At 30.3% G+C, this 19,986-nt stretch overlaps 2 protein-coding genes across 2 annotated transcripts in view; both read right to left on the minus strand.

Moving 5' to 3' along the window:
* The window catches only part of LOC129980506 (uncharacterized protein CG3556-like), a 32,960-nt gene extending 26,812 nt beyond the window's left edge, over positions 1-6,148 (minus strand). Inside the window, exon 1 of the mRNA XM_056090840.1 lies at positions 6,066-6,148. Coding sequence (XP_055946815.1) covers positions 6,066-6,120 — 55 coding nt within the window. The 5' untranslated portion in view covers positions 6,121-6,148. The remainder of the gene's footprint in view (positions 1-6,065) is intronic.
* Positions 6,149-17,322: 11,174 nt separating this feature from the next.
* LOC129976578 (uncharacterized protein CG3556-like) overlaps positions 17,323-19,986 on the minus strand; it is a 38,821-nt gene continuing 36,157 nt past the window's right edge. Inside the window, exon 11 of the mRNA XM_056090217.1 lies at positions 17,323-18,553. Within this exon, the coding sequence (XP_055946192.1) occupies positions 18,486-18,553 (68 nt within the window). The 3' untranslated portion in view covers positions 17,323-18,485. The remainder of the gene's footprint in view (positions 18,554-19,986) is intronic.

Consider the following 19,986-nt stretch of genomic DNA (forward strand, 5'->3'; position numbering starts at 1 on the left):
AGTTGCTTTGGGCTAAAAGATGAGAGTTCTAGGACAAAAAATAGTTTATTTTGGCATTAAAGACAAGGAGACGGCACATAAATATAAGGCGAAAAAATATGCTTGCAGCACAGTGCTGCCATGGATACAGAATTCCCATTACAGCAACATTTCTATTCACAAATTCAATAGCATCAGAAACGAAACTGGTTGACAGATACAATAGTACAATATAAAAATAATAATAAATCCACTGGGACAATACACAAAATAAAATGAAAGTAAATGTTATAAAAATGCAAACATTGTTAAAATGCAAATATACAGTACTGTGCAAATTAATTAGAACAAACACAAAAATTTTCTCAAATGTTGTTTAATTAGTATATGTTAACTGACATGAACGGTATGGCAACCTAATACAAAATATATCCTCCTCTAGCTTGAATGGGATCTTGTACGCGGTTTGGCATGGATTCCACTAAATTAGAACATAAATTTTTGATCTCGTCATCACGAAATCAAACTTTTATAGCATTCTCAATCATTGTTTTCATTTTACTCACACGTCTCTTTACAATGCTCCACAAATTTTCCATGGGATTTACATCAGGAGAATTATCAGGCCAATCCAAAACCGTTATTTTCTGTTTTTGAAAAAAATTCGTTGTTAGCTTAGAAGTATGGCATGGAGCAAGATCTTGGTGAAAGATACCAACACCACCAACGAACGTTTGCATAATAGTCACAATTTTACATTCTATTATAGAAATATATTGTTTAGAGTTCATCATCCCTTCAACTGGTACTAAGCTGCCAGGTCCTCCAGAAGTAAAATAACCCCAAAACATCTGCTTCTGAGGGTGCTTAATTGTTTTAATAAGACGTTGTGCCCTGATGGGTTCTCCAAAATTTCGCCTGACAAATCTTGGTAGAAACCCTTGCACAAGAAAATGCGTTTCGTCGCTGAATACAAATTGCTTCCAATCTTGTGCAGTCCAGAATTAATATTTCCTGGCCCAATCCAAGCGTTTTTTCTTCATTGCAGATGTTAATAACTGTTTTTCGATTGGTTTTCTTGCAAATCTCCCAGCTTCAATAAACCTTCGTCGAACTATCGATGAATCCATGCTCACACCAGTAGCTAATAATTCTTTTTAAAGATCTCTACTTGTTTTGTAAGGATGCATTGTACTATTTCGTACAAGAAATTTGTCTGTTCGAGGTGTGGTCTTGCGTTTGAGTCCACATTTACTCTTTCATTTTGGAAACGCTATCCCAAAATTCTTTTGCTGATTAATAATCCTAGAAACACTGGATTTTCCAACTCCATCTGCTGTAGCAATATCCCTCAAAGTCATAGAAGTATGCTGACTAAGGGTAACAATTCTAGTCCTTTTCCTGGGAGTGATATCCATTTTTTAAATACACGTTCAGAAGGAGACAATTCACACAAGCGACCACTTCTTACAGCAACTGAAGGGAAAAATTTTCGACATGTCATTATCACGTTGTCAAACCGGTTTAGACTAGTCAAGGGCAGTCACGCGTTGTAAGAAAATGCAGTTGAAACCGGTTTGAGACAGAAAATCCCCGACAAAGGAACAATTTTCTTAAAAAATATGTTTGTTCCAATTAATTCGCACAGTACTGTATCTAAATATAATAACATAAAAAGGCTGGCATTTGCGTAAAGGCCTTAAAAACGTTACTATTCACAAATAGACTACTCAATGGCATCAGAGATCAAACTGGTTGCCAGATACAATAGTATAATATAAAAATAATAACAAAATACACTGGGACAATACACAAAATAAAAAAGAGACATTACTAGAATATAAATGTTATTAAAATGCCAATATACACAAACATATATGTTGCCGCGTTTAATTTTATTGATAGAGTGATAATCTTTACAACTATCTGCTTTATCATCGTTTAAAATGTTAACTGTTTAGCCTCAAACAAATATTTTTCATATGATTACACTGATCGGCTTTGGTGAGTATCTGGTCAATCGACAGTCAAAATGATGTTCATTTTCAATTTTAATTAAATTTCTGCACAAAGTTTTCATTTTATTCATGTTTCCATCAAAAAAAATATCTGTAAGCATCAAATTTTGATAGGCGTTAAAGGCTTTCTGCTTTAATAATCGTACACTTATTTGATCGTACACGTGTATTTTCTAAATGCACATTCTAAGAATGCCAACTTGTATAACTGTATACATACCATTAAACTGTCCGTAATTTAATTTTTAATTAGCGACGTCTTCTGCTAAACTGTAAATTTACCCTCTAATTCTTTATGTAACCAGTGGAGATAATAAATAGAATATTTCTTAGCTTTCATGATTTTCTTAGCTTTTATGAGAAGAAAATCATTAGATTATTTATTTAATGTGACAATAAAAAGCGTATAAATTTCATTGGAACATTAAAATTTATTGTTGAAAAAAGAATTTAAAAAAATTTTAATTTGGAAGATCATTCGTATCATTGAAAAGATTTTTTTTTAAATTTTAAAATGGTGTAAAATTTCTGTGTAATAATAGATTCTGTGTAATAATAGATTCAAAAATAAATCTACAAAAAGGCTGACATCTCACTTAATGTAATTAAAATTTCACAAATTTTTTGTAAAGGCTCGCTTTTACACTCAAAACTATGTCTGTATCAAAATTGGCGACTTTAAATCAAATTGTAGACATTGAAGTCAAAAACAAACCTTAGATAGCCGACGCACATACACAAACAAATCCATGTACATTCCTTTTTGGTATAACTAAAGAAAGAGATTGAAGCCCGGTGGCGTAGTGGTAGCACTTCACGCACAGGTCCGAGGTTCGATCCTCGGGCTGGGCAAGGTCGATTCAACCTTTCATCTCTTCAGTGGTCGATAAAGTGCGGACTAAACATGCTTGGAAACTAAACACTGGGGGTTCCGCCTTAGACTGACCATCTAACCGGGACATACACCTTACACCCAGGGCTCTCTATCAAGAAAGCAAATATGGGCACTGTAGGCCTTCGCCCACATGGGCTATCGTGCCACTGAGTTTAGAGATAGAGATTAATTTTGAATCATTATTTAATTCACATTAATCAAATTTGGTGACTTTGGATCAAATTGTAGGCACTGAACACAAAAACAAACTGTAGATAGCCGACGCACATACACAAATAAACCCATGTTCATTCCTGTTGTTGTTGTTTCTTATGACACTTGCCACGGACAAGCCCGCTGTTCAAAGACAGCCGATTTAAGCCTGGGGGGGCGCCTCTTGTTTCTATAGTAGCGCCATCTAGAGCCAAGAGAACGACTTAGCTACACTCACGTCACAACCCTTTTTACGGGGCGGACTTCATTCACTCAACCACAAATCGTAATTTAGACCTGAATCAGAGAACGATCACCCCTGATCCAGTACCCCCAGTGGCATTACTCTCGACATGCAGGACTTTGTGACCACGACAGATTTATACGCGCGTCAGTCACCAAGCACGCGGGGAATCTTCGGCCTGTGGGGTTCGAACTCGCAACCTAAGAGACGCGAATCCGACGCTCTACCAACCAGGCTATACCGGCCTATGTGCATTCCTTTTTGCTATAAGTGGATATAAAGATTAATTATGAATCATTATTCGATTTATATCTTTAATACTGAGATTGTCTAACAAAATTAAAATTATTTATCTTTTATTATACTTCAGAAATTTTTAATCTTAACGTTTATAATGATCAGAAAAAATATTAAAGTTAGCAGAATGGAAAAATAAAATGGAACGTCATTTCTTCCACTTAAGCACATATGTACATTACTCTGATGCATTTTAATGTAATTGTCGTATTTGAATATAATTAGCTGCTAGGTTCATTTATAGGTATTTAAATTTAGGACATATCTTTTTTTTATTGTGAACCATTTTCAGATGAAAAGTAAAAACTCGCACCCACCTCAGTTAAAAACACTGTTACACTACGAGTTCTCAGTATGCTTCCGAAATTTATTTTTATAAAAGTAAAGACAAGTTTCTATTCGAAATTTATCCATTAAACCACTTAGACCGTTCATCGACGAATAACAAATGCAAAAAGAGACAGAAAATTAGAAAAATGAATAACATTATTAAAAGAATGGCAAAAGACTTCGAAAATATTTAATTATATGTCTAGAAAATTTTGAAGTTAAAAAATATTTTACTAGCGAAGCCACGAGAAAACTACGGCATATTTAACTGAAATGTTTGCCAAACATTAATCCCGAAGAACCCACTGGTCGCCATAGGCGGCAAGTTAATTATGCGATTATTTTTCAATGGAAAAATTTCAGTAACTTTTCAATATAACCATATGTAATAATTGCTTGTAAGCAAATATGAGAAAACGATAATGTCCCAAACTCAGAAAGCAAAGAGACTAAATTCTATATGATTATTTAAAAAAAGAACGAAAGGACGCATTCTGCCTGCATTAGGAAATTAAACAATTTTTGAAAATAAATAAATATTAAAACACAACAAAGTGAATTTAATAAAATATTTATGTACTTGCAAATAATATGTACTTGATAATAATTCTGTATCAATAAGCAGTTATTATTTGCAATTATTGTTGCAATATTATGTCAAATTCAAATAATTTTTTTTATTCTGTCAGGCATTGTCACGACAAACCATTTTGTTATATAAAATTTTCCAAATCCTTCGGAAGTTTAATTAGAAAAAGCAAAATCTCTCTCTTTTTTTATTTTATTTCTGAAAATCTAAATTTTAGAAAATTTCTCAAAGTACGTATTTTTTTTTTTTATTTTTAATTTGAATACACAAAGAAAATGTTTTTAAAAATTTTATTAAAAATATTGTATCTTTCTACTTTCGTGCCTAAAATTAAACATAGTGAAAAATCAGTTATGTTCAAAAATTTTTTCTTGGAGATTTTGATGAAATTTCCCTTTTAAGTATAGAAAATAATTTTGGAGTTTTGCCTTTGAGCCTGTCTGTTTGGAGATAAAAAAAAGTAAGACAAGAAATGAACAAGAGGAGTGAAATTTTTCATATGGTCACACATTGTACAGAAATTGTAATGTTTTTGCTAAATGTTTGACGAAATTTACCTAATAATTGCATTTTCTTAAAACACACTTCATCGGAAAAAAAATGATTTTATTAAATTCTGTATTGACAATCGCTTCTACGACCAATTTTAATTAAATAAGGTGAATTTTCAGTTTATTTAATTTTACTATAAGCGTTAGTGACTTTATTTCTCACTTTTTACAGGCAACAGATAAAATGTTTAGTTTAATTTTAGTTATATTAGTGTCCAGTTTTAAAGAAACACAAGGGTAATTTTGGGACGGACCTCGTAATTTTGAACCACGGTCAGATGACAAGGACGACACCTGAGATGGCACCCTCCTCTCCAAACTTCCACACCACATCAGGGGGAGGATGTTTGGATGCATGATGGATTTAACATGCACTAGATTCTTGCGTTAGATCCACGATAAGACAGATCCTCGACGATTCTTCGTTAGAATCGGGTCTCGAATCTAAATCCCTCCGATTCCGAAGCCGATACCTTACCACCAGGCCACCATAAAAATGAAATACCAAATCATTGTGAAATTCAAAGGATAAAAATTTTAACAAAAAGTCAAACTTTATTGAATAAATTGTGTTTTGAATATCTAGTATGATTAAATACTTTTTCTTTTGAATAAAATCTTACGAAATTCCAACCTAAAAGCATGACGATGCCGAACTTAAAATCTAAGTTGTCAAATAAATAACCATTAAAAATTACAATGTATCATTATTTAAAAAAAAAGGAATTGTAAGAAAGACTGATACTTAATACAAAACAAATTATGTGTGGCGACTTCATGTTTTGATTAAAAGAAACATGCTGATATAAAATGTACAATAAACAACATCATCGGAACACTTCTCAATTTTTAAAATTTTCAGTACATGCTCATGCGTTCATCTTTTAAAATTAATATAAAAGAAATAAACGAGACTGAAAATACAAATTTTTGTATTGTCATAATACTGATTCAACTTATTCTTACTTACACAACTGGAAACCCAATAGGAAAAGCACAAACGCAATAAATTTAAAACCTTCCATTGGAAAACTGTAAACAGCAAATAATGTATTCCTTCCAAATAACGCATTTTTATTGATCGTGAAATGGATAAGAACCTTTATTGAACTTTGATAACGTTCACAAGATTACTTGAATTCGCGGTAGAGTTTTAGATTAATATTTTATGACAATAGGTTTCCATGTTATCTTCGCGGTAATCATTGTTATGTATTCTTCTATGAAATTTAGCAATTTACATTAATTTCTATATTTTGCATCTTATCTGGGAACTTATCAAATGAATGTTTGTTAATCTTATCAAATAATCGATATCGACATTTTTTTATTGTATTTTGCTTAACGAGATTGTAATCAGAAGTTCTCGGAATGATATAAGTGATATTAAAAACAAAAAAATCAAAAAAAAAAATTAGAATTATCAAAAATGTTTCAATATTAGATTTCAAAAACGAAACATGCAATAACCTGAATAATGCTTAATATATTGTAATATAATTTTGCACACACATGTCGAATATCATGACATAGTAAGAAATATAAGAAACATGAATAGAATTTTTCCTACAATTTAAAAAAAAAGAAATAGCTTGAGCATGGTATCATATGTTTTTGAAACTGCATGATTAATAACAGATGACATATGCTGTATACAATTTCAAATCGAACTTTCGTATTTAAATTAAAATTGTTAGATTGTTGTTAGTAATTCAGTGATAAATTATGTGCTGTACTATAATTGTAATAATTATGTACTTAGTTGTATATAATTATTAATTATAAGTATATAATTATTAGTTATGTATTAGTTGTATATAATTATAGTTGTGTATAGTTATGTAATTATAATTATGTATTATTGCAATAATGTGTATTAATTATGTATGTTGCAATAATTGTGTTCAGTAATAAATTGTAAATCAATTGTTGTGTCAGCAAATCCAATAATTAAAAATAAACTATTTAAAATTTTAGAAAAAATGGATGAAGAAGTTGATATGATGCTTTAGGTTTTCCTAGAGCATCCTGTACATGCTCAATTGAATTGATTAAAGATCTGCTTGTTATACCATAAGGCTAACAAAAATTCTTCCTAAAAATCTTCAGCGAGCTGAGATTTGTGAAGCATCGTGTTGATGTCCAAAAAAAAAAAAAAAAGAAATAATAACTAGCATCTCACCAGAAGAGCTTTGTATAAGAATAAACAAACATTTATTTCTATAAAACAATGTAACCACGGAATCCATATTAATAATGTACATATCTTTCAGAGTGATTCCTACATGTGCAAGCAGTCTCTTTTCAGAGTAGTTATCGATTTGTGTTATGCTAATCTTTTCGTCATCCATAACGCATCTAGCACGTTCAAGCGAAAGTTCTGCAGGGCGGTCGTAACGCGCTTCAAATGTTCTACTATATTTTAAAACTTTTAAACGTTTAAAACGCTTTGTAAATATTTACTTGTTTGAGTTTTTATTTTTGTTGTTCTAATGCGGCGGAAAAACAGAGGAAAAACAAAAAAATTTCGACGACTCGAGCGGACGGCGAAAGGGTTAAAGCAACTGTAGAGGTCACAACACTTTTGGATGATAAGTATTCGTAGAGCATGTTTCTGTGCATTGAGTATAGACATTATCTTATATTAGGTTTGTTATTCCGCATTTTACTTTATTATTTCATGTAATTTATCAATTCAAAATTTTATTGGAAATGTAGATTTCATTGTTTCTAAATGTTCACTTGTTATGTATAAAGCGTGCCCCGGCATCCTGGCATAGGGGTAGAGCGTCTTTCCGGTGATATGGTCATCCTGGTTTCGAGTCACGGTTCGGGCATGGTTGTTCTTCATTTGTTCTATCTATGTGATGTGTGAATGTGCCCCCCTGTAAAAAGGGGTTGTGCAAGCGAATGTGATGCGTGAGTAGATATGACATACTCTTGGCTCTAGTTGGCGCTACTGAAACAAGAGACGCACCCTCGGCTTAAAATCGCTGAGTTCGTTAGCGAGTTTGTCCATGGCAAGCCATGGCAACCATTAACGACAACAAAAACAAAGTTTGTGTTATATTTTATTGATATTGTTTGATGTTATAAGATATGAAGAGTATGAAAGTGTCTTCTGTAACCTATCTGATTAGTTTTGTCTATGCCTATTTATTTTGTTTACCTGTAGGAAATAAGGCTTCATCGTATATCATTTCAATCATAATCGTGATGTAGGCTGACTCAAGCACTAAACGCTAATGTTGCTGGACTTGCAATTTTCGTGAAATACCCTACTGAAATCAAAAATATGATTACTTTTTAAACAGGAGTGGATGAAAGAGTTTTAGTAATCTTAATCTGAATTACTCTATTTATTTAATTGCTTGCTTACTAAATTACAACCAGCTTAGTTTTAGTGGAAATTCTTGGCTGCTTTACTGTAATTTTTGGGGCTCAAATCCTAAGAGATGAACGAGCACAATAAATAATAACAATGTATAAATGCTCAACTGCCGATTAGTCCATACAGATTAGATTTAGGTAAAAAAAAAAAAAAAGGATGAATATTTACAGATTTTCCTTTTCTGTTTCAAGTCTTGCTAGAGGTGATTTGGATTCAGGGTTGCTTTACTGTAATTTTTGTTAAGTAAAAAAAAAAAAAAAAAAAAAAAAAGAAAATGGGGAATATTAACAAATCTTCCTTTTCTTATTCAAGTCTTGTTAGAGGTGAATTAAATTCTAGGTTGCTTTACTATGATTTTTGGTAAAAATACTCAACTGCCGATTAGTCCACATGGTGAAGGTTTAAATTTAAAAAAAAGGATGGATATTAACAGACCTTCCTTTTCTTTTTCAAGTCTTGTTAGAGGTGAATTAAATTCTAGGTTGCTTTACTATAATTTTTGCTAAAAATACTCAACTGCCGATTAGTCCATATGGTGAAGATTTAAATTTAAAAAAAGGATGGATATTAACAGACCTTCCTTTTCTTTTTCAAGTCTTGTTAGAGGTGAATTAATTCTAGGTTGCTTTACTATGATTTTTGGTAAAAATACTCAACTGCCGATTAGTCCACATGGTGAAGATTTAAATTTAAAAAAAAGGATGGATATTAACAGACCTTCCTTTTCTTTTTCAAGTCTTGTTAGAGGTGAATTAATTCTAGGTTGCTTTACTATGATTTTTGGTAAAAATACTCAACTGCCGATTAGTCCACATGGTGAAGATTTAAATTTAAAAAAAAGGATGGATATTAACAGACCTTCCTTTTCTTTTTCAAGTCTTGTTAGAGGTGAATTAATTCTAGGTTGCTTTACTATGATTTTTGGTAAAAATACTCAACTGCCGATTAGTCCACATGGTGAAGATTTAAATTTAAAAAAAAGGATGGATATTAACAGACCTCCCTTTTCTTTTTCAAGTCTTGTTAGAGGTGAATTAATTCTAGGTTGCTTTACTATGATTTTTGGTAAAAATACTCAACTGCCGATTAGTCCACATGGTGAAGGTTTAAATTTAAAAAAAAAGGATGGATATTAACAGACCTTCCTTTTCTTTTTCAAGTCTTGTTAGAGGTGAATTAAATTCTAGGTTGCTTTACTATGGTTGCTTTACTATGATTTTTGCTAAAAATACTCAACTGCCGATTAGTCCATATGGTGAAGATTTAAATTTAAAAAAAAGGATGGATATTAACAGACCTTCCTTTTCTTTTTCAAGTCTTGTTAGAGGTGAATTAATTCTAGGTTGCTTTACTATGATTTTTGGTAAAAATACTCAACTGCCGATTAGTCCACATGGTGAAGATTTAAATTTAAAAAAAAGGATGGATATTAACAGACCTTCCTTTTCTTTTTCAAGTCTTGTTAGAGGTGAATTAATTCTAGGTTGCTTTACTATGATTTTTGGTAAAAATACTCAACTGCCGATTAGTCCACATGGTGAAGATTTAAATTTAAAAAAAAAGGATGGATATTAACAGACCTTCCTTTTCTTTTTCAAGTCTTGTTAGAGGTGAATTAATTCTAGGTTGCTTTACTATGATTTTTGGTAAAAATACTCAACTGCCGATTAGTCCACATGGTGAAGATTTAAATTTAAAAAAAAGGATGGATATTAACAGACCTTCCTTTTCTTTTTCAAGTCTTGTTAGAGGTGAATTAATTCTAGGTTGCTTTACTATGATTTTTGGTAAAAATACTCAACTGCCGATTAGTCCACATGGTGAAGGTTTAAATTTAAAAAAAAAAAGGATGGATATTAACAGACCTTCCTTTTCTTTTTCAAGTCCTGCTAGTACCTTTTCAGCTAATCTAATCCAGATTAAACCCCAATCTTTTCATGTTTGTCTGCTTTTCAAAGAAACAAAACCGGTTTCTTTTTTCTTTTTCTAATTTTGAATTTTGCAGACAAAAGTACTACTTCGCCTTTTTCTTTTCTTTCTGCTTTCTCCTTCATTAATGAATTTCTCGATACAAACAGGTTATTGATGATAATATTTTCAATCAGATGGATTCGCAGAGGAAATTATTATGTATTTTTTTGTAAACTTATGGTGGGATAATTTTCTCGTATTATTCTTTAAGCAGGATAAATGCTTTATGAAAAAGACAAATTTCTTTTTGAATTTTTATATTATATATAAGGAGACATCATTAAATAAACTAAAAATAAATCTATTTCCGCTATAGAAATGGAAAGAAATAGAAGTTAATTGTTACTTATTTCTATCATAATCCTATCATATAATTTCATTCATATCATTATTTCTATCATATAATTTCATCCATAAATAATTAGTCTGCTAGAAATGTCATTACACAAAACAAAAACAATCGTTTTTAAATATGTTAAGAGCATTTTGTTCATGTTTTGTTGTAAGAATATTAATATTTCTTCCTTCATATTTTTTTCAAATATGGAGAAAGTCTTTGAAGACATATCGTATTACATTTATTGAAAGTTACGGTCTTATTTTTTTTTTCAATTATGAAACTAATTATGTCATTATTGCATTCCAGAAGTGAATGAAAGCTAATCGCAAATTATGATTAGAATCTTATTTAACTGGGGAATTGAAAATTTATGACTTAACTGGAGAGGCATTTCTTTATACTGAAATTAAATTTTCTAATGAAAGTATTAGTATAAAATTTAGGTTATAATCTGTGGATTTTTTTTTTTTGATATATAAATATGTTTTAGAAATTTGTCAAAATATATTATCATTGAAAAAAGTAATTGCATTTAAGCATGCAATTTCTTCTCAAACTACATGCTACAACAAATAATATTCTTGAAAAAACATATTACTTTTTACTATTAAAATCATATTTATTTTTCTAGTATTCAAAGATATATAAAAAGCAATACAATTGAAAATTGAACAATTATATGAAAATTAAAACAATGGGCAATGGTTAAAATTAATCTTTTTTTTATCGGCATTATTTCTGCGCAAAAACTTGTAAACATTCGTAGCACGGTTTTCGAATGCATTTTAAACATACAGGTTAAAGACTAGTATAAAAATCAGCCTGTAAATTTAGTATATATTTCTCTTGGTATATTAATATATTTTAGATATTTTTCAAATTTTTACATTATATCCAGAAAAAATAATTATATTTGAACATACATATCAGAATCAGTCGAATGCGAACTTTTATCGAAAAAAACCTTCTGTACTATTATTCTCATCACTAAAATCACTTTCTACTTCATTTAAAAGTCTCTGGAGCTCTGCTTCATAAGAGGAGCAATAGATTGGGTGATATTTCGAGGTCCAAGTTTTAGAGCCATCTGTTAAGCCTTGTATAATTCTGGAACACTAAAAGGGAGGTGCAGTCTCACAGACGCAAAGAAATAGCTGAAATATTTAAAAACGCACTCGTTGAAACCGGTTGAAAAAGTGCTCGTGTAGTTAAGGTCATGAAACAAGAAGCTACAGGGTCAATCCATTCGCTTGCGCTAAAAATAGAATAGGGATGATCGAAAGTTTATCTTTAGTGATTTGAGATACCGCACCTCCCACGTTAAGGTTAAATAAAAAAATCCGCAAAAAATTCATTTTCAATTAGATTGTTAACTAAAACGTAAACCTTTATTTTGTTGTTGTTGTTGCTCAAAAGCAATTTATTTTTCCATAGTAAGAATTCAAAGATATTTTTTTTTTGAAGAGATATATAAGAGATATTAGTAAAATGCATAAGTATTTCATAGCACATCATTGCCATGAAATACTATGAAAATAAACAAAGAAAAAAATGAATGTAGCCCCCTGGTTTTTTAAGGAAAATAATATATAATTTTTACAATCCTAACTAGTCGTATGGACTGTTGAATTTTTCGAAATAGCAATAATAAAAATAAACAGCATAAATTCTTTAAAATAAAATAATTAAAAAAGATTGAAAAACGAATTAATATCAGACATATGTAACTTACAATGATCGCTGAAAAATTCTTCTGAAGTAGTTAGCAGTTCTTTTATTTATTTAAGAAAATATGGTGAGTAATTAATAAAATTTAATTTAAGATATACGACGTGTTTTTGAAAAATAATACATGAACAATTTTTTATTGTACCATATAGCTAAAACAGAGTTTAAACGTCACTATTAGAAGAAAAAAATTACTCTAATTCCTTTAGGTTTTGAAAATAAACTACTTATTTAATTAAATTGTGTAAAATTTTCAATGTTAGGAAAAAGAGTAAGTTAAAAACTAATGGAAATATTTAATTTTTATTTCACCCATAACTACATAAAATGTAACTACCACAAACTACATAAAATGTAATAGAGCACAAGATAAAAATTATTTTAATAAATAAAAAAATTATGATCATTTGAAATTGCTGTTAATGAATTTTTGTCAAAATTTGTATACGCTTTGAACTTAAAATGTCTGTAAAACATGTCTGAATGAAGCTATCTTAAAATCCACGGTCTATCAAAGGTAGTAGATACATTCATTCCAAATTTTTTGAAATTTTATTAAATCGATTTTGAGTTATCATTTTTCCTTGAATAAATCACAATGAAATATTCATTCTTCAGAAAATGCATTTTGATATTTTACTTATAATTTAGTACATCCAAATGCGTTGAAAACAAATGTAGTTTCCACGCTTTATTAACAGAAATGCCAGAAATAAGCAAACTACGGCTGAATAGGTAGAGAGTTAATATAAAATATTATTTCGGTGAATTTTATTTTAAAAATAAAATAAAACACTCGTTTTCGGTTAAAATTACCACTTTTGACAATTTCATTTTTATTTCTCGTGTATTATTGAAACTACTGTATTGTTAGTTCTATCTTACATATATTAAAAACAAAGTCTGTTTTAGAATCCGCGAAGTTTGGACTTTATTTTAAGAGCCTAAAAATTTTTTTAATTTTTCTGGAAAACACATCTTTACAACCTAGTTGGATACCTTAAGCATTTTGATATAGATATACTTTTAATCTGATGTATTTTCAATAAACTGCACGCAGAAAAATTATTTCATAGTATAGTTGGTTTTTTTAGGTTCAGTTTAGTTATATTAACGCCCCGTTTTAAATCAACATTATGGCTATTTTGGGACGGACCTCGTCATTTTGAACCGCTGTCAGATGACGAGGACGACACCTGAGCTGGCACCCTCCTCTGCACATTACACCTCACCAGCGGGAAGACGTTTGGTCATGACGGATTTAACATGCAACAGACCCCATTACACGACGGTTCTTCGGTGGAATCGGGTCACGAACTTGAAACCCTTCGGCTCCGAAGCCGAGACCTTACCACCAGACCACCGCTATCCTCATAGTAAAGTTGGACAAACAGCTATAAGATTTTGTGCTTAGTTATTTATTAGACAATACTTAATCATTAAGAAACGAATTTTTTAAATCTTTAATTAATTAAAAAATAGTAGGCATCGGGATTCATTATTTTGATAAATCGAAAAAAAAAATTGATTGATCACCTTTCAACCACTTTAAAGTCCAAAAGTTTAGTTGTTCAGTGACACAAACTATATTTTCGGGATATTTTTTCTTTACTTTTAAAATATGTTTTAAAATTAATTAAAAATATAATTTGTGGCAATGCATTTTAGGATTCTAATGAAAGTGAAACCGATTTTATTGTTTCAAATAATAAATTTGATCATTGTTCACATTAAGATAGAATTTCCTTTATTTGGACAGAGTTTTCACTTTCACTTTTATTAAGGATTTTAGAATTTTTTGTGTGTAAAATATGTTTATTATCAAATAAGTTTTTTAATGTGTGTTTGTGAAATGTGTAATATGGTGTAACATAATCGTGCAGCATGGTAATCGTATGTAATATGGTAATCGTACAGCACAATGCGAAGGTTGCCCCAAACAAGAATAACGATGACTAGATACAAGAATCTAGCTTAAAATGTATTCATGCTATATATTTATATTAAAATTGAGAATAATTTTGAATTTTAGGAAGTACAAGGTAATTAACTGTACATTGAACAAGATTGTACATTGAAATTTGCATGTTAAAAAGTAGTATTTTATTCAATGTTTTTCATTATTATTTTTATTAATAGCGTTAATCAAATTTAGTAATACTTCAAAAAATGCTTATTAAAAATTAATAAATTAAATATTTTAAAATTTTTAATTAAAATAATTATGAACATAATCCTTATTTTATTCAGCCTATGTTATAGAACACGGAGAAATAATTATTTGGTATTTGAATGATATACAAATAAAATGAATTATATCTAGATACGGGAAACTATTCTAATTGATACTTTGCTTATTTCTAGATAAGATTGTTCTATTAATTAAACGAATTAAAACAGACTCAGATGTATCTTGAAAAAATTTAAGCACAAATTATGAAAATAAAGTTTAGAAGTTCGTTAGTTCTTACAAATATGAACTGGATATCATCCAAATGGTATCAATTTTATTTAAATTCTGTTTTGAATAATGTTATTTGCAGATTCTGTGCTTTTCGACAAAGCTTTATTTATAGGTATTCTTTAATTCAAATTAATTTTTATTTTATAATTAAATACGTTTTATTTCGAATACTCGAGTAAAGAGAAGTGTTGTTGTTATTGTTATTTCTGATCCCATGAAACGAAAGATCTCTAAAAAGTCTAAAAACAAAAGCTGACCCTTTAAAACCTCAAAAATAGTAAAATTTAAACATTTAAGAATATGATTAGGGGAGGTTTGATCTGCCATGCACCAAGGACATTCAGCAAAGATCTTCCGGAGAGAGATAGAGCTATTTGCTGTTTTCTAAAGACATCCAGACGGTGACACCAACCAGGACTTTTACTAAAGTAACAAGGGTTAGCAGGTGCGACCCTTCAAAGTGCGCACGACTCCATCTTTTTGATAGAAGAGATTTCAAAATTGGTTAATTTTGGATCACCATGAAATATGTCAGTTGAGACTGTCTTAGGTAAGTTATCGGCTAGCTCATTACCATTAAAATCAACATGTGAGGGGACCTATTGAAAGTGTATAGAGTGTTCAGCGGAGAACCTGGCAATAAGGTCTAAGATATTCATGCTAGTCTTATCTCTCAATTTCATCCAATGAGAAAGGTGGTGTATAGAGACAGGACTGTCCGTTAAAATCCAAATTTCCCACTATCGACTTCCATATATCGGCTTTCAATATATCGACAAGTTCAATGAACGTGTCGATATATTGAAGGACCTTATAGATTGCAATAAGGAGTTGTCAGGATTTCTAATCAAAATATCAGTAGCTCCTTCAGGAGTCTCTGTGTGCACTCTCCTTCTCAAGTCCTGCAGCCGCCTTATAGTATATGCTTTAGTAGTCAGTGAGGGGGAGTTCCTGGACGGAATGGGCGAAGCACGTCAGGAGAGTATTCTCCTGGCAGGGTCACCCAAGGCGTGAAGACCGTTCCAGTTTGCTTAACTTAGACCTGCAGGCATTCGGGGCTAAGTCAGTTTTCCAACTTCGGTACCCCAGGCACTCGGACCTATGAAAGCTACTCATTTGCCTCTATCATGAAGCCTAAAGAATAATAGTCTAAAGAATAAGCCTAAAGAATAATAGTAGAAGCATAAGGAATAATAATAGACTAATAGTTGTAATAGTCAAACGAATCTATATTTGTTGTCTTGATGGATATCTCATTTCATTATGTTGTTTTAATGAAAATATTAGCAAATCGTTCAACATTTCATTAAGTTTTAAATGAAGTGTATTTTTTGTTATTAAGAAAATTTTTCTCTTTCTCACTTAAAATTTCCGTATAACTGTATTTATCTTTTGAAAAACTTTTTTTACTTAACACGATAAATTTTATGTCTTTTTTTAATTATTTATTACATTCTAAATGTTTATTTTAACAAACGAATTAAAAATGTTCCGTTTTTATGAACTCGCAGAAATGTTTTTTCGTTGTTTAAAAATCATGAAGGTTGTTATCTAATGTGAAGCAATTAAGTCATGAAATTAAATCAATTTGTGTTGTTCATTTATCCTTTTTAGGGAATATCTTGATTGTTTTTAGCTTTTCCATTTATTTAATTTATGTATAACAAATAAAATGTGAATTACAGTGTTTGTTAGATTTTAGTCTAGTTCTGTTATGACTAATGCTGCTGTTACTTGCTTGACTGGAAAGGATACTTGATATTACTTGCTATTGTTTTTCTCGTAAAAATTTAATATATTTTCTTGTTTTGTTTAATAGTGCTTTTGTATTGCATATACTCCTAAGCATCCAATCAAATTTTGTAATTATAATATCTTACGTACACTACAGATTTGGTTCTGTTTCTGTTGTGATAATTCACATTTGAAATTCTAGTCTTTTGGATTGCCTTGTATTATATGACGTATTACATAATATCAATTATTCTATATCATGTATTATATCATACTGTATACTTTTTAAAAAGTAATGAATTTTTTTAATGTAACTGAATTCAATTTTTCTTTATATTTTCTGCTGTACTTAATTGGGCTTGCTATTTCTAATTGAATGTCGTTTACATGGTACTATTTGTAAGTGCTGTTACTTTGTATTCATATAATCATAGTTAGAGTTTGTAGGCAATTTTATATTCATATAAACAATTCAGTTATATGAATTGAAACTGCATTTGTATTATTTATACTGCATTTATAAAATAACACAAAACTGTATTTGTATTATTTTATATATTTTATTTTTTGGGAGTCACGATTCTCTACATAGTAGTACTCTATATTTCAGAGGGCTACAGGTCTCTCATAGCAAAATTTCCACTTCGGATGTGGAGAACGACAAGTTAAAAAAATGATGATTACTCTGGCTAAGAAGCATCGTTAGAAAAAGTCTGATCTAAAATAAATCAATCCAGGCCAAATGTTCCCCTAGTTGTCTTCAAAGAAAAACTTCAAAAGGTGAAATATTGTAATCGTCTGGCATCTACTCGGATAGCATTTTTAGTTGCACAATACTTTACAATATTATATGATATTATTCAATATTTAATGATATTGTAAAGATTGTTCAATATTTGCCCGTTACTAGGGTACTAATCTGACTACTTTTTAAAATTATATAAAGCCCTCCCTAAATAACCCTTGTGTGCTTCTCTAAAGCCGCAGTACGATAATCAGTTGATTCATTTACGTATGAGTAAATCTAAACAGTTTGTTTATTTCATCGTATACGAAGTATAAAAAAACATTGCAATCGTCAAAAATTCGAATTCAAAATTTTCCCTTTTTGATTTCAACAATTTTCCTTTTGAATAATCCCTTTTTGATTTCAATAACTCTATTGCATTATTGTATTTTACGGTCGGAAATTGATAACGTATATATTATTTACTGAATCAGCATTTTGTACAAGGATACTGCTTTTTTATGCGATATAATAATGATGTAACTAGGAAACATCAAATATATACGGTTCTGCCTTTATAGATTCATTTAAATGCTGCTTTACTTATTTTTTATAGAAACATAACAAAACAATTATGTAACAGCTTTTCATCTTAAAATGCATTATGCCCCAAAGAATATAATTTTATACATGATAAAACGAATTTTATATGAGCAGAATTTTCCAGTTTCTTTCCATATTTCTTGACATTTCATTGATCAACATTTAACAATCCCGGATGATTCTTAAACTGTATGTCAATCGTAAAGCAGTATTTTGTATCGAAAAAATATCCTATTAATTAATAATTTGTATGATATAATATTTTTAATGATTAAAAAATTTCCTAAAATGTATGTAATAATATTTGTTACACAAATTACAAATTTTCATGATCATAATCAGTCATTAATTATGTAACAATTAAAACAAATATTTTTTTGCAGTCGTAAAATATTAACTACAGCGTTTTACATCATTCGTAATGTCCACAAATCAAATAGTTGCTGTTTTATACCACAAAACAAGATGCTCTTCATCACCCATTATAATTTCATCTGGACCTGAAAAAAAGTAATATTTCTTAGAATCCTCGCTCTTTTGTAAAAAACAAAACATACGAAAGTTTCAACTCTTTAAAGAGTTGAAATCAAGGCGTGATCCTTCATCGTCACTTATAGGATTTGAAATATAATCTTTCTATCAATTTCAAATAATGAAATAAATTTTAATTTGATTAATTATGGAGAACTAGCTGTCATTGGCGATCATACGTTTGAACTTCATCTACACTTTAAAAGAGCTTGGCAAAATCTACGAATAAACCCCCAAGTACAAATATTGTACCAATTTCTCCATTTTTTTTTTTTTTTTTTTACTTCATAATACATTAATGTTACCATTGAGTCCTAAAATTCATATCAAATCAATGGGACTTTTATCTTAACCATTTTCCATTTTCGAAAGAAGTTTCGAAAGCATTATTTCATTGAAAAATCCTTACCTGAGTACGCTAGGCACAATCATCAATAACATATGTAATTTACCTATTTTTTCAATTTCAATTTCGTACCGAAGCTCAGCACTTCTCAATATACTAGCTATTGTCATATGTCCTTCCTTATCCATTTTAGAGCGATATTGCAATGCTTTAACAAAAACCCAATATTTAACAACAGGACCGTTTTCGCCAATTCTCATCGTCAAATGAGTACCCATTTTGCAAGGGTAGCCAATCAATCAGAATACTCTACTTTTAGGATATCTTTATTAGCTTTACCTTAGCCACAATTTTAAAGAGTACTTTCTTTTATTGCGAGATATATTTCATTAAATTACGACGACATGAAGGTAATCAGTATGGTCGCCGAAGACGATTCGTTAATAAGATTATTTCAGTCACGTCAGCCAACCTTGATTAATTACATCTTATCCAGATAACTGTATGATAAAAAAAAGATACAGTAGTATTTGTAAAATCTGCACAATAATAGCAGATTTTACAAATACTACTGTACCTTTGTCGTTGTAATTGATTAGCTCTACTTCAAAGACGCAAAATCGCCAAATTGACAGAAAAATTCTGAGAAATCATTTCAATTATTGATGTTGAGGGTTGCGCAAAATCAACCAAAATGGCAATTTTGCAAAATCTACCGAAATGGTGAACACTGGAGTAGAACATCTTCGATGACGTATCGTGGGATCATGAGCGCTCATATGAAGTAAAAGTTTTTAAATTCCGTACAGTGGTTGGGTCCGACGAATTCCGTTGCCTCATTTTCTCTAAGGGTAGTTCGTACAGGGAAGTTATACTTCCTGAAGGAAGTTGTACTTTCTATAGTTGTACAAAGAAGTTTTGTTTTTTCGATTTCTTCTGAAAATGAAAGCTGGTGGAAGGAAGGTAATTCACCAAGATGTATCTAAGGGTCATGAGCTTCCATATGGTATACAATTGAGCGAGAATGGTCTAGTGGTTTTGATTACCAAACTTTAT

Source organism: Argiope bruennichi, chromosome 1 (genome assembly GCF_947563725.1).
Source record: "Argiope bruennichi chromosome 1, qqArgBrue1.1, whole genome shotgun sequence".
NCBI lineage: Eukaryota > Metazoa > Arthropoda > Arachnida > Araneae > Araneidae > Argiope > Argiope bruennichi.